Here is a 13,345-nt window from a genome sequence, read left to right on the forward strand (position 1 = left end):
TATGTTCTCCCAGGAAGACATCCATTCAATAAGCTGAAAGCTCCACAAATCAGGAAGCAATCCTACCACCCCAACTTCAGAGCAGCCCACCTAGCAAATGCTCAGTGAAACCAATACATTTACCCATTCCAAAACTGCTATTTAAATCATTCAGCTCTTGCACATCACCGCAAGAACCATATTCATGGTTCTCTCAAAGCATATTAGTTACACCAATATACTTCATGAAATTTTCACAGAAAAACCTAAGACTTTGGAGTTTGCTCTTTCAAAATTTCCTTCAAAGAAAACAAAAAAATGCAAGTTTTACAGAACTGCATATATCAAAATTTTATGCTCTGAAATCAAAGAGAATCAAAAGCCAACCATGCCTTAGATACTGAAGTAATAGCAGGACCTTAGGGAAAGATGATCACTTCCTGAAGTCAAATACTTCCCAGACAAGCAGGATTCTCCTGCTAGCACCCAAGCTTGATTTGTGTTTTCATGTAATAAATGCCCCAGCTCAAAGTGGCAGAACTTAAGGCCCACACACTCATCAGCTGTAGTTTCTCATGCTTGCATACATAAGGCTGCACTATGCATTTAGCATTGCTCTTTAAAGGAACCTGACACTGCATTAACAAAACACCATAAAGGAAATAATCTGTCCTTTACAATGGCAGACCTCATGGGTTAGCAGCTGGAAAGAAGCAAACAGGCAACAGCACATTCTGTTTCATTATATCATTTTTAATCCTCAATCCAAAGAGCAATATTAAAGAACAGCACAACCAAAGAAATCTGCCATATATTAGCACTGTGTGTACCAGGGTACAGCATACACAACAAAGCAGTTGCAAGCAAGAATTTAGGATTTAGTAAATTAGTATAATCATCTCCAAGGCCTTCCGTATAATTAAACACCAATTATTAAAATTTAACAAGGTTTTTCCTACTTAAATCCAACACATCAGAACTTAGGCTTTGCTGCTAAATACATAATAAGAGGAAAAGACAAAAATAAAGCTGAACAGCTACAACCACCCACACACAACACAGTGCCATTAACTGAAATGGTAGGAACAGCAGCTCACGTTTGGCATTCTTAACTGATGCTACGTTTCATAGAAATAACTATGAACATTTCCCAGTTTTGAACTACTGAAAGCCTGTATATCCAGGCTTAGCTCTCCTTATTTTATTCTAACCCACAAACCACTGAAAATACAATAGAACACAGCACAACAAAGAAAAAGATCTAGAGAGATATAAAGAGAACTCCCTAGATGAGTAATTCTAAGCTAATCTTCCCAAAACATCAGAAATACACTGTAATTTCTTCCAAACACTTCATTTCATTTCTCCCTCCTAAAAATCAGAGGTATGTGGCCAAGGTAAGTCAGTATAAATCTGTGTTTCAGTTTCCTTATCCATCTGAACATGCAGCTGCAAAATCATCAACCCCGCAAAAACAGGCAGCGGAGTTCAGGACTAACTCTTCCAACATCAGTGAGCATTTACACCAAATAAAGGTGATCACATAAGTGCTAAAGGTAGATCCTACTCTGAACTTGCCTTTGCTGGATTTCATCTTTCTAACTTCAGGAACTATTTTTTCCTGTTTTGTCAAGAACATTCCCAATTCTGATACCATTTCCAAAGCATTTATCACTTTACCCCAGCATAGCCTTATCTACTCATTTTGTAGGTCTCACCATACTAATCATCCAATTCAAAGACAATAAACAGGAACAAGCCAAAAAAAAAAGAACAATCAAAAACTGTACCCGGAATGCCTTCCAAACTTGCTGCCTGTTTTCTTAGCTTGTCCCAAGACCAAAAACTCTTCCGAGGTCACACTACAATCATACTCCACCACCTGCTTAGCTACTAGATCACTTACCCTCTCTAAAGACGGTAATTAAACAGGTTTGAAATCAATTGTCCTTAATAGTCACAGTGGGTATTTTCTTAACAATTATTTCAAGTGGTTTCAAACAGTTTGTTCTAAATTCTTGCATTTCTGTGCTTCTATCGCCTACTCCTGGTGGATAAACAAGTATACGATATAAAAACTACAATTAATGAATAATTAAATAAACAACATTTTATATTTCAGACAAGCATGAATTTGACTGTCCGTACACAAAATTAATTTTGAATACAGATGCAGAAAAGTCCCCATCCTACAAGCCCCAGGCACGTTTCCTGAATAACTGGACACAAAAAATGTATGAATGAAATCCTTTCACTGGAGGTTTCTTCATAGCTGCACAACTTGCACCACGTTATAAAAAGTTCTAGTTTTCATTTGTCCATTGGTTTATGTTCAAATTGTATGTGGTTATGATTTTTTTAAAAGGTTTTTTGTTAAATCACCTGTACCAACAACAGTGCAGTGCAAGCCTCACGCCACTTGGAGTCAGCAACCCACTGCCGCAGGGCAAGGTCTTCCCCAGCTGTGGGGAAGGAACAAAGGAGCATAGAGAAACAGACACATATTTACCTGTTACAACGGAATTGATGACTGTGTCCCTGAAGATTAAAGAAACAGTTTTGCCAGAACACAAAGAATGTAGGTCATGCTGCCTTATACCTACCTGCTCATTTCATGGAGCAATTATCAGCATGTAATGAACACTCAAGCAAAAGCACTTCAGAGGCTACATGCAAACTCAGAATTCCCTTAATGCTACACAAATGCAACTGCACTTCACTGTAACCCAGCAATTTCATTTATCGTGGCTTTATATTCCATATCAACCCTACTTTGTCAGAACACAAAGTAAAATAAAAAAAATAGAAGCCTCATTCAAATTCAGACTCAGTTTTCACATCAGAGATTTTTTTGGCCAGAAGCCCAGTACCACAAGTTGAACAAAAACTTTTAGCATTTAAGTCCAGCTACTGAAATTAATAACAAAACTCACATTGTCTGCAAACAGGTCAACACCAGAAGTTAATTTATTAACATAATAATTTAGATTTCAAAAATACTCAGAAGAATGTAACAATGATTTGGTGCTGTCAGGTATGAGAAACAAATTATTTAAGGTGGCCTTTTTTTTAGTAAGGACTGGTGTGCTAGCAGTACTTTTCAGACCCATACCATTCCCACCCAACATGAAGGCATCACCAACGAGTACAGCAGCTGCTGTGTAAATTCTGTTTACAGAATTTACCCTTCTCTGAAGGGCCACCAGTCAGTACTGATGTACGGGGATTTTCTTTCTCAGTGAGAAACACTGCCCATTTTTCACAGGTAAAGCTTAGGAGGTTTCTCTTGAGCCATTCATCCAAAAACTGTTTTATTACTTTTGTGCAACAAACACTGGACTTTCAAATAGCCACAAGAGATCAGAACCAGTGCAGTGCATCTCAAACACAAGAAGGGAAGATTCACGACACAGTAAACTGTTGGGGATGTGCTGAAAGTGTTCCAGAACAGTAATCTGTATATTTACACAATATACACTGAATTACAAAGACTGCTAGCACATTGTTTTGAATTTCTTGAAACCAGTCATTTCCACTGTCAAGTTTGTAACATCAATAGCTTTATGGAGTGTCCTAAAACAACAAATGGAAAATTAATCACTGCTGATCTGCAACAACTCTGCCTACTTTTTACTCAGTTTCTTAAGGTGACAGCACGCTCTGTTCACAGTCACACCTCAGCCACAGGCACTGGAAGGCAATCTGAAAGTTGATTACTGGAATACATCTTAATGCCTGAAGTAGACGTTTTATTCATGTAATCACAGCGTAACTGAGGCAGGAAGAGACCTCTGGAGGTCACCTAGGCCAACCTCCTGCTCAAATCACAGTTAACTTCAAGGCTAGGTCAGGCTCATCCTGTCAGTTTGTGACTTGTTCCAAGGATGTGGGATCAACCATGTCTGTGGGGGTCCTGGTCCAGCACTTTACCACCCCTCCTCGTGAAAAACCGATTTCCTTGTCTCCAGTTAATTTCTCCTTACTGCAACACACCACCGTTGCTTGTCCTGTCACTGTGCACCTCCAAGAAGAGCCTGCCTCTGCCTTCTCCTCTGGCAAAGCACCGCTGCCAGATCCTCAACTTCAGCCTCCTCCTCCCCAGGCCAGACAAACCCAGCCTCTGCTGCTTCTCCTCATCACCATGTGTTCCAGCCCCATGACTGTCTTGGTGGCCTCCACCAGACTCAGGCCACTTTGCTGACCTCTCTCTTGTACCAGCAGCCTGGAATAGGAGACAGGATCCAGCTGTGGCCAAGAGAAGGGAATATTCAGTTCCTCCAGCTGCCAGTTCTGCTTTTATTAATGCAGCCGACTGCATAACTAGCTTTCACTGCTGCAGAGTGCACTGTCAACTCCAATTCAACTTCCTGTCCACCAGGTCCTCTGGCTCTTCTCTGAAGGGCCACCAGTTGATACTGATGTATGGGAATTTTCTCATGAGGATTATGCATTTTTCATAGCTAAAGCTCATGAGATTCCTCTTGGGCCATTAATCCAGCTGGCCAAGGTCCCTCTGAATGGCAGCCCTGTCCTCCAGCATATCATCCACAAGCTCAATGCATGTGCACTCACGCCATCCACCTGGGTCACCAGTGTGGCATTACACAGCAGTAGCCCAAGGATTGGCCCCAGAGGAACACCACCAGTTAGGTTTTGAACAGCTAAGCTGAGTAGTAGTTCTTCAGGTCCTTTTTCCTACCCTTCTTAAAAAAAGAGCAGAACATCAACCTTTTTGTGGTTACTACGAACAATCTCCCATTCATCACAGCCTTTGAAAAGGTGATAGAGAGGGACTTTAATGACATCAGCCAGCTCCACCACCCCCTCGGACACATCATGTCCAGCCCTATGGACTGTGTAAGTCCACTTGACCTAAGCAGTCACCTTCTCAAGCCTCCACCACCCCAGGTACTATCGCTCACCCACAAGCTCTTCTACTAGGCACACAGAGTAAAAACTAAGTGAAACTATGGGTTTATCCCAATTTTTTTCCAGTGGAAGCTGCATTCCTCTTTATTAATTCAGAATTACTTATTTTGGGTTTCACAGAATCATAGAATAGCTCAGTGAGAAAGGACCTCGAAAGATCACCTGGTCCAAACTCTCATAGGAAAGGCAGCCTAGGTGAGAGCCTATTTCCAATTATAAGATGCTAAATTCCTAGTATGATCACACTGCTACAGTCACTTCAGCAATCTAACAGCTAAACATCAAAACTATTAACTTTCCTCCAAGCATCAATCTCTTGTCTACTTATTGCAAATAAAGACAAAATTGAGTTTCACACAAGGTAGCTTAGCCATCTTATTTTCATTCCTGTGCAAAAATCCATTAACTGCTTGCTGTCCAAATTGTAACTCCAATACGAACATTTAACAGCATTCCTGAGTGATTTTATGTAATGGAAAGGTCTGCTACTTCTTTACATTCTCAGCTTTGGATCACTGAAAAAGCACTGAGTAGCCCCTGATTTTGAATTATTTTTTTTGTTCAGATCATACTTACAAGAACTGTAATTTGTGTTGTACTATCCTCTGTATTTAAAAAAAAAAATGTTCATTGCTGTATCTTTCCCACACTAAGTAACCATTTAAATAAAAGCTAGCTCTGTCAGTAGGTACCTTAGTTTGATGTTTCTACCTAGCTTTAAAAAACAAAAAGGAGGCAGAAATATTTCTATTAATGATGGACTACAGCCATCAGTTTGCAGCACTTAAGAATGAGAACCAAAAACTTGATCCTCCTGGATCTTACTTGTAAAACGTATGCTTAGCTAAATGTAGAGTCAAGAAATTTGGAGGACAGGGCTTAAAGCATCCTCATAATCAAATACAAACTAAAAGAGGAAACTAACCAAGTATTTTAACTCCCAAAACAGAAATTGCATAAATAGTAAAAAGTATCTCTACATTGGTTACAGAATTTCTTCTCACTCTTGCAGTCTGATGGCAAAAGCTCCATAATGCCTAATAAATAAATGCCATAATTATCATAAACTAGCACTTTGGCTGGAAGATACAGTCCCCAGTCTCTCTTCAGTAGGCAAAAGCTTGAGGTAAGAGTTGAGTAGGTGTTACTTAACCCAATTTTAACTGCAGTTAACAATCCACTGCCTAGCTGTGCTGGTTTGCTGTCTGTTGGAATATGTGACAGAACAACCCAGAGGCAACAACAAGCAACCAGGGCACAGCAGCACAAGTCACTTTTTTAACAGGTGAGCTGGGGCTTGCTGATTTATATGGCACTCATGAAACCACAACCCTGCATGTTAGAAGTTACACGTTTTCAGTGCTAATCTTTGCCATTTAAAGTTACAGATAAAATAGTCTCTTGCAACAGAAACATACAATAAAGGTGTAAGAGCAGCCATACTACGACAGACAGAAGATCTGCCTGGCCTACTCTCTGTCTGCACCTGCATCCCCTTGACCCAGAAGAGCAGCAGTACATGAGCAACAAGCTTGGCTCAGCTCCATCTGGTATTCCCAGAGCTGAGCTCTGGTTGTCAGAGCAGCAGTTAAACCACAGCGCAAAACAAATATGGAGAAGGAAGCAACAGCCACTGTAAAACAAGAAAACCTGACACCCAAAAAGGATCAAAATAAACTGACCTGTGATGATTATTATAAAGGTAAAACAAGAAGCAGGAAACAAGTTCACTAGTTTATAACATCACATAGAACTTACTGTGAAATTTGTCTGTATATCAGCATTCAAATTAATTTCATTTCTACTTAAATATATACAAGAACGCAGAGTAGTGGAAGAACTGTCCCTTTATTCTGCTGCAAATTAGCCTTCCTGAAAACATATGGTGAAGGTACTTCAGCAGAAGGCTTTTGGAAACTGAATTAAGACTGTGGCCTTCGAGTACTTAAAGGGGGTTGACAAGAAAAATGGGGACAGACTTATTAGTAGGACCTGCAGTGACAGCACAAGGGGGAATGGCTTTAAACTAAAAGTGGGCAGGTTGACATTAGCTATATGAGGGTGCTGAGACACTGGTACAGGTTGCCCAGAGCAGCTGTGGATGCCCCATCCCTGGAAGTGTCCAAGGTCAGGTTGGATGGGGCTTGGAGCAGCCTGGGCTAGTGGCAGCTGTCCCTGCCCATGGCAGAGGACTGGAATTGGATGGTCTTTAAGATCCCTTCCAACCCAAACCATTCCGTGAATCTGTGATACACTGAGTTCCCATATTCACATGTTTGTTAAGTCCAGACTTTCCTTTAATATGTCATATTTATTCACATGGCTGTTTCCATTCCTTGTTTTAGTTTCTAATATTTCTTCTGATAAGACTGAAACCTATACTAATCTGTGGTTCTTCCCACGGACCATTTGTAAAAATTGACATAGCATCTACTACTGGCTGCCATCTGGCTGTTGTGCCTCTGAGTTCCTTCAGAGTTCCGGGACAAAGCTCTGGAACGATCACCATCGTGTAGCTTTTCATTTTGGGTTGTTCTCTTATACCTTCCTAACACAGATCTGTGGGCACGACATCACTAAACATCTCCAGACCAAAGTGTCTGACACCAGCTGTTCAAGCACCCTGCACAAACATGACTCCCAACAGTTCACAAGAGTCAGAACTTGTGCAGGTGCTACAAGCCCTTTACACTTCTAGAAACTACCATGAAGACAGCAGGACAGTTAAGACCAGGCACCAGAACAGTGCAACAACACGGGAAGAAAGCTTTCCAATGTTGTCACAAGGGGCAAGTTCAGCAAGACGGCAATTATTGGGGTGAGAACATGGGGGTGAGAACATAGGGGTGGCAGGATGCGATGGACACCAGTGATCCCCAGAGAACTCCTGTTCCCCATCTCCAGCTTTGATATGAACACAGCAAAGTGTACAGAGCCATGCATGAGCCCTTCTAGGGCAGGAATAGCTCCATAAGGCAATGCCAGCCCCCCTGGTTCTGACTTCCCAGGAGGGTTAATGACTGAGCCAGCCGCATCCACCCCTCTCTAGGGCAGAATAAGGCACAAAAGAAACAGGACAATTACACACACACCCTCCTCCCAGAACGGGAAGAAAAACCAAGCCAGTTACAGGCACCCTTCTCCCAGGAGAGACTGCAGGGGGTGGAGAGGGATCAGACAGGTCACAGACCCCCTTCTCTCCGGGGCAGGAGATGGGGGAAGGCCAGGTCAGTTGCATCCCTCTTTTTCTGGACCAGAAAAATCAGCCAGTGACAGTCCCTTCCGCGACAGAATGTGAGATTAAGCCAGTTTTCCCCGCCCGGGGTGGAAGGAGAAACCCGGGTGCACCAGCCTGTCACACCCCCCTTCCCCAAGGCCCGCAGACGGGGTGAGGGGCTGCTGAGAGCCGCTACCGCCTCCCTGCCACATTATCCTCAAAGCCGCCTGCCCAAACCCCTCCACCAGACCCTGTACTCACAGGAACCCTCTCCTCCTCATCTTCCTCCTCATCTTCCTCCTCCTCCGCCTGCTCTCCCGGCTCCATAACACCAACCCTACAGCCGCCTTCTCCGCGCAGCGGGGACGCGAGCCGGCGCCAGCCCGCCCCTCCCTGCCGCGCATGCGCCGCCGCCCCGGCGCCAGGGCTCCCTCCCGCCCCGTGCATGCGCGCGCGGCGAGCGGCCGTTGGAGGGCGGGGCGGCCGTTGGAGGGCGGGGCGGGGCGGGCACCGCCCAGCGACGGCTGAGGGAGCGCGAGATGGAGTTTTGGCGGGCGGGGTGTTCGGGTGGTAACGCTTCCGCCGCGTCTCCTCACACAGACCGGTCTCCAGTCCCGGCTGGTCGGGCCGCCCGCTGGCTCGGAGTGGTCTGTCCGTAGGCGCACACTCGGGAAATGTCTGTTAAATGAGAGGCTTTCCGAGTGAGTGTGACTGTCAGCAACAATCAGGAGTAAACCTCTTAACACCGACGTCGCATTAAGAGGCTGGCGTTCTCTTTATTTACAGTGCTGGATGCACGGGGGATCACTGCCCAACGTGCACACAAAGTTACGTATTAGGTGTCTATTATATATGTATGAAGGTACACGTTATATACAGTAGAACACTCGCACATTCATAGTGTATTACATACTCATTTTCATTCACACACAGGATTGGTTATAAGTTTCTCACCGCTAATGCAAACTAGTACACACCCTCAGGCAGCACTACTGAAGTTTTTTAACCAGCTCTGTGTGCTCTCCAGGTGGGGTTTGCCCTCTTTTAGGGGGGCTGTTTGCGTCAGAGATCACAATCTCCCACTGCCATAATTACCTTTGTCCTTCTTTCAACTAATTTTCTCTGGATTGCAACACTTAGCTTGTCCTTTGCAGCCAGAGCTTCCTCACTTGGAGGCCTCTTTCTGCGTAACTCACATAACTGTTCTTTCCACCATCCGTTCTTTGTTTCCCACCCTTCCCAAGGCTGACTCCCTTGATTAGAAATCCCTTCATTTGCCACTTTTAACTCCAGAGAGTCAGATTGGCCTAAACTTTGTGCACAGATTTATTTAACATATAGTTAAACACTAAATCAGAGTTTGGGAGTTTGGTAATTTGGGAGTTTAGACATTTAACCCCTTTGAGACTTCTAAAGCAAGATTTCTTTGGGAGTCTCACCTAAATTGCATAATTCTGATAATATTTTCGACTTTCAGGTATGCACAATTGGGTACAACGTGACATGATTAAAGGCAGACATTGGATCATGAATTTGTGTAACGTATAGTTAAACACTAAATCAGACTTTGGTAATTTAGGAGTTTAGACAACATGGTGGCTGCACGCTTTTCCTGTGGCGGGGAACTGTTTCCTCTGCTCCTCTGTGCCAGGCCACTTGTAGAGCAGCAATACCTGGATCGTTGCAAGCTTTGGGTCTTGCTGATGAGCTTACATTAAAATCTGGCAGCAGACATTTTGAGGTAGTGTTGGTGTTACCAAGGAATGGATTTGATTTTCCTTGGTGGGAAGTCCATTCAGCTTGCTCAAAACTTTCCACCAGGAGAGGGAGTCTGTTTGTGGTGGTCTGTCAGCAACCATTTGCGTTGGCAAAAGGACAAGCCTTGAGTTTGGGGGAGATACACGGCGCTGTTTAAAAAGCATGTAGGTGCGGTGCTTAGGAACGTGGTTCAGTGGTGGCCTTGGCAGTGCTGGGTTAACTGTTGGACTTGATGATCTCAAAGGTCTTTGCCAACCTCAACAATTCTGTGATTCTGGGCAGGCAAAGAAGTCAAGATGAACCTCTGCAAGGACCCCGGCAGCCCTGGGCATCGGTGGGCTCTCTGCAGTTGTTAATTGTTTCCCTTTGGGTGCCATGAAGGAAGGAGGGGCTCCACTTCTTCCCTGACACAGCCATAATGCTCTCCCTGAGGCATCCACTACAAGTGCTAACACTTTATGTTTCAGCTGGTTGTCAGCAAGGGCAAGGAGGGAGTTTGCCCCAAAAATCATGTTCATCCAGCTGTGTTTTATTTACTTACCCTCCCTCTAAAGCACGAAGAGCAAGAGGCAGTTGAAGCTGGAGCAGCAGAAGATGCAGATCATTGATCTGGCACGGTACTGACAGTCCTTCCCCAACAGCTCGAGCAGTATGGAGGAGTGAGATGAGTCTCCAGGGTCATTGACTGCAGCTTCACAATCCGTGTTTCACAGACAGAACATCATTTAATCTTTTATAAAGTTATTGAGCTCCTTCTCAAAAGCAATTAAGCTTTTCTGGTGTTGGTATAAGTAATACATCCAACTGTCCATATGAATATAGCTCCAGACTGTCCGCCTCTCTGCATATATGACAATAAATAACTGCACTAGTTTTCATTCTCCACTAAGCAGAGGGAAGCTGAAGTAGACTGAAAAATAAAGGCTCCTCCATAACATTTTCTGTCTCCCGAGTTATTTATTCTCCTCCTAGCAGTTATCTGCCGTGTATCCAGCGTAACATCTCCCAAAAGGCAGTGGATGTTCATTTTTGTCTGCATTGATTCTGCAGTGAATTGGATGTTATTTTTCAGCGCTAGATAAATCAGAATGCTAAAGTATGTCAAGGCAAACATTCCTTGTAATAATTAAAATGCTGTCAAGAAAATGCAGCTTTATATCCAAACCCATCTCCTATTACAAATGCAATTAAATATTCTGGTCTCAGCCTATCCTAGTCCTTGTTTACGCATCCCCAGAAATCATCACCAGAAATCAATTTACAAGTGAAGCTTAAGAAAATAGCACATATCAGGGTGTGTGCCTGGGGTGACTGGGTGAGGAAGAGAAGAGGCAGCAGTGAAAAAGTAAATACTGCTGAAGAAGCAGAGATTCCATGCTTGCTTTCCCCAGGAAGTATGAGGAATAACCTGCTTGATTTCATTGCCATTTTCCCTTAATTACAGCGGTGCAAGGGAGAGCAGAATTTAGCCTGCACGTTGTAGTGCTAATAACAGTTCCAAATGTCATCAGTGAGAAAGCTTGCCATTTGCTTCCTCTGCTGCAAGTGACTGAAGGGCTCCTCTTGTCATACAATACAGAAATTCTGTCATTCCCTTTATTTTTAGAAGATCAATTCACAGGCAGAGAGGCGAGGAGGAAGGGTTTTCTGAATGTTTATCGCTTACACATCATACAGGAAGCTGTTCACATTCTGTATTAATTTTCTAACAATATCCAGAGACTTACTCAGTCTGAGATGTAATACACTAAAATCCTTTCCAATAAAATGTCACTTGAAATGAAAATTGGAGAGGAGTTTTTAAAAAGGCCATCGCTGTGGAAGATTTTCAGAGAGAGCCAGGCCTGACCAGCTCTGCCTGGTTCGGCTTACCCCAAAAAAGCCCAAAGGCTTTTAAAAGTGAAATATAATGTTTTAAAATACAGCGATTTATTGATGTGCCAATTCTGGAGGACAATATAAAACACAGGTGTCCCTGACGACTGCAAATGTCTTGGAAAAAGGAATATTTAAAAAACAGTGTCAATGGCATGTTGATGGGAAAGCTTTTGACATGGGGATTCTTTCTGTCTAGCGCAAAAGCACCCAGGCGGCAGAGGACTCTGGATGTGACCTCAGTGGAAGTGTTTAATAAAATCAGATATACAGCATTGTGAATATTGCAACCCATTAATTAAGAGCCTCTGTCTCTTACCACAACTGGTGGTGCCAGGCAGCCTGAGAGGGTAAAATGTGATCCACGAATGGTTGTGATATCCTCCACTATTGCACTTTTTAACCAACACACTGGCACGCCAGTGAAATACTAAGCTGTTTTTCAAGTATTTTGCTGAAGATCTGGGTTTTCAGGCTGTCGGATTTGGATGCCCTGAAGTAGTTGGAAACTCATCTCAAGAACACTGGTGGAGCTGGCTCCATGCTGTCTTTTCCTAATTTGTGATTGAAAAAAATGTATATGGTTTAGTGGGAGAGACCCAGGTTTGTAATTGAAAAAAAAATTATATGTTTAGTGGGAGAGACCCAGGTAATCTCCGCATCTAGTCTTGGTTAAAATAAAGTGAGGTAAAAAGCAAGTAAGTGAAGACAAAGTGTGTCAGTGGGCAGGAGGGTGGGCAGCAAGGAGAAAGAAAGTGCTCATACGCGACAAGGCTGATGAGGTAGGTGATTCAATTAGCGAAAGGACAGTGGGGGTGTTCCATTAAAAGAAGAGCTGAAATGTGTATGTATTAGTGCAAGTGAGGGAGTTCAAACTCCAAGTGCAGGACATGAAACCAGGTATTAGGATAACAATGATAATAATGAGTTAGAGCTCAAGACTAGAGCACAGGCAACAAAAAGTCAGCACTGCTCAGGAAAGATGGAAATAAATGTATGAATGGGGATGCTGTGTGACATGCTGTGATTTACTAGGCTGGAGAAATAGGAGCTGGAAGGGGTGGAACAGAACCAGTGTAGGTCAACATGACTTCGAGGAAAGCTGGAAAAGATTTTTCTCCTTGCTGTCTGTGGTAGTGCTAACAATCTGCCATAGTTACTGAAATACTGTTGGAGAAAGCAGGAGGGTTTATTAGCTGATTCTGTTTAAATCAGATTGAGGGATAAACAGAATCTGGGCTTAACTGCTGTTCGCAATTTCAAAAAAGCAAATCAGGATTAAACCAAGAAGATACTTTAATGAGATAAAATGGTCTGAGGAACTTCAGCCCAGCATTGCTCCGCCAAACCTCAGGCACCTAACTGGGGTATTTAAGTTGGAGCAATGGTTGCCTTGCGATGCCTATAGAGATACAGGGTCACAGAGTGGTTTGGTTTGGAAGGGACCATAAAGGCCATCAAGTTCCAATTCCCTGCCTTGGGCAGGGGCACCTTTCATTAACCCAGGTTGCTCCAAGCCCCATCCAGCTTGGCTTTGAACACTTCCAGGGTTGGGACATCCACGCTTCTCTGGGAAACCTGGTCCAG

The 13,345-nt window shown here is 43.4% G+C and overlaps 1 protein-coding gene across 4 annotated transcripts in view; it reads right to left on the reverse strand.

Moving 5' to 3' along the window:
• Positions 1–8,507, reverse strand: part of ALMS1 (ALMS1 centrosome and basal body associated protein) — a 76,046-nt gene extending 67,539 nt beyond the window's left edge. For all 4 annotated transcript variants that reach the window (XM_056344564.1, XM_056344569.1, XM_056344554.1 and 1 more), the window contains exon 1: positions 8,387–8,507. In XM_056344564.1, coding sequence (XP_056200539.1) covers positions 8,387–8,452 — 66 coding nt within the window. In that variant the 5' untranslated portion in view covers positions 8,453–8,507. The remainder of the gene's footprint in view (positions 1–8,386) is intronic.
• Positions 8,508–13,345: the final 4,838 nt, after the last annotated feature.

This window comes from Falco biarmicus, chromosome 1 (assembly GCF_023638135.1).
Source record: "Falco biarmicus isolate bFalBia1 chromosome 1, bFalBia1.pri, whole genome shotgun sequence".
In the NCBI taxonomy this organism is placed as follows: Eukaryota; Metazoa; Chordata; class Aves; order Falconiformes; family Falconidae; genus Falco; species Falco biarmicus.